This window comes from Gadus morhua, chromosome 20, assembly GCF_902167405.1.
Source record: "Gadus morhua chromosome 20, gadMor3.0, whole genome shotgun sequence".
Lineage (NCBI taxonomy): Eukaryota > Metazoa > Chordata > Actinopteri > Gadiformes > Gadidae > Gadus > Gadus morhua.
Genome location: NC_044067.1, coordinates 18,939,506 through 18,942,005, shown reverse-complemented (window position 1 = coordinate 18,942,005; position 2,500 = coordinate 18,939,506). Strand labels below are relative to the sequence as shown.

The window sequence follows — 2,500 nt, the reverse complement described above, 5'->3', positions numbered from 1 at the left end:
GTGTGTGTGTGCTTGCGTGCATATGTGTGTGTGTGTTTGTTTTATTTGTTTGTTTGTGTGCGTGTGTGTGTGTGTGCATGCGTACATTATTTTGTGTGTGTGTGTGTGTGTGTGTGTGCATGCGTACATGTTTTCGTGTGCGTGTGTCTGTGTGTGTGTGTGTGTGTGCGTTCCCAGCTGCCACTCAGGCTTCAGCGGGCCCCAGTGTGACAGTAAGGAGTACAACGTGATGTATGTGGTCCCCGGCTCAGGGAAGCTGCGCTACGTCCTCATCGCCTCCATCATTGGAGCGCTGCAGGTGGCCATCATCTGTGTGGTGGTGCTGTGCATTACCAGGTGGGCGCGCACACACACACACGTGCCCACACGCACACATGCACACCCGCACACACGGGAACGCATGCACACACACACGCGCGCGCGAAGCTGCACACACCCACACATTTACAGATACAAAGACTTATACCAATACATACACACACACGTATACAGATACACACACATATATATGTACACAAAAACACACACACCCAGTGACCCATACATACGAACACGATGCACACGTCACTTAAACAATACAAGCTTTCAAACAAACCCACATAAAACGGATACTTAAGGACACATAACTGTTATTACGCACCGTCTGGCACTATAACCTCTACTGTCATCATGCAAACACAGATCTTCCCAGAACACACACCAAACTCCCTCTGTATTCCATACGCACACGTGCATATAGAGACAGCGAATGCAGTTACATTCCTGTACCAGCAGGTGACAGTAAAGGGCAACAGTATAAATGCTGTTTCTCAGTCTCCAGGCGGTGCCCCAGGATAGCCTGAGGCGGTTTGTGTAGACAGTTTTGTGTGGAACCATGTTTACGCTAATTTATTGAAAACGTTACCTTAAAAAAAACAGCCCAAACACCAAAAAACAACTAACTTTGTAAATGGATAGTGGTGTAGAATAATGTTAAGAACCCCAAACCATACCTGCCCCTACCCCTAACCATATACCCCCAACCCCATACCCCTAACCCCCAACCCCATGCCCCCTACCTAACGCTTTTTGTACCTCTCCAAACAGGAAGTGCCCGCGGACCAATCGCATCAACCGCCAGAAGCAGAACAACGTGCACTACAGCACGGAGAACACCATGCGCGCCTCGACGCGGCTCATCTGACTGGACGGCTCACATGCACACACACACACGCACACACAGACACACGGACACGAGACGCACGCGCACACGGACACGGCGAGGAGGGTGAAGACGAATCAAGACCACCCTCCGCCCCCTCCCCCCCACCCCCTCCCTGCCTTTCACCTCGTCTGGGCCTTAGATGTACTTTTCCCCCCTCCCTCTCTCTCAAGTCAAGTCAACCCAATAGAGGTTTATTAGGAGCCCCCCCCCCCCCCCCCCCGAACCTCCTCTCTCTTCTTTCTGGGCTGTCGTACCTTTCGTATCAGAACAACAAGCGGGCGGGGGAGGGGCTGTAGCGGGGCGGAGCTCCGCAGCGGCTGACCTCACATCCGGGTGACATCATCAACAGTCGCCAAGCACCTTGAGACGCCCCTCCCCCCCGCCCCCCCAAGCCTCGCCCATCACCGTCATACCCACCCACCTCACCCTGTCCACCCAGGGCTTCCAGAAATACTGAACTATGGGATCCTGGGAAGGAAGTGAGGGAGAGGAGAGGGGGGGGGGGGAGGATTCTGAATTAGATAAGCGTGTTTTCAATGTGTGTGTGTGTGTGTGTGTGTGTGTGTGTGTGTGTGTGTGTGTGTGTGTGTGTGTGTGTGTGTGTGTGTGTGTGTGTGTGTTTGCGTGTGAGTGCACGGAAATGTTTGCACGTGTGTGTGTGTATGTGTGTGTGTGTGTGTGTGTGTGTGTGTGTGTGTGTGTGTGTGTGTGTGTGTGTGATGGCCATAGGGGTGTTACAGTAGAAGCAGGTTGATTGTTCATTCACAGACGAGTGCGGACACGTTCATTGAGGTAGTTCAAAGAGTGGGAGTGTTTGCGTGTTTGAACGTGGGTGTATGCTTGTGTGTGTGTGTGTGTGTGTGTGTGTGTGTGTGTGTGTGTGTGTGTGTGTGTGTGTGTGTGTGTGTGTGTGTGTGTGTGTGTGTGTGTGTGTGTGTGTGTGTGTGTGTGGATAAGAGGGGGTGGGGGGGGGGCCACACGTGATGCCTTGCACCTTGTGTTTAGAAGACCCTTGACGGGGGGCCCAGTGATGTTAGCCGGCCCTCTGTCTGCTTAGAGCAAGAGGAGTGAACTATACTGGGTTCTATTTCCAATAGTTATTACATTGTCTTGATGGGGTCTTTTTTCTGTAAATGTAAATAAATAATTTATATCACGAAATGTAACAACCCGCCTCTTGTCTTTTTCCTTCTTTGAATTCCAGTGGGGTTTCCATAAGGCTCTGTGGAGAACTATGGGTTCATGTCCTTAACAGGTTTTAAGATCATAAGACATGAATAGACCTTTCCTCAGAGT

At 51.1% G+C, this 2,500-nt stretch overlaps 1 protein-coding gene across 1 annotated transcript in view; it reads left to right on the top strand.

Annotated features, from left to right (window-relative positions):
* The window catches only part of tmeff2a (transmembrane protein with EGF-like and two follistatin-like domains 2a), a 58,112-nt gene extending 56,361 nt beyond the window's left edge, over positions 1–1,751 (top strand). The window contains exons 8-9 of the mRNA XM_030344100.1: positions 178–336; positions 1,087–1,751. Of these exons, the coding sequence (XP_030199960.1) occupies positions 178–336; positions 1,087–1,183 (256 nt within the window). The 3' untranslated portion in view covers positions 1,184–1,751. The remainder of the gene's footprint in view (positions 1–177; positions 337–1,086) is intronic.
* The last annotated feature ends 749 nt before the right edge of the window (positions 1,752–2,500 follow it).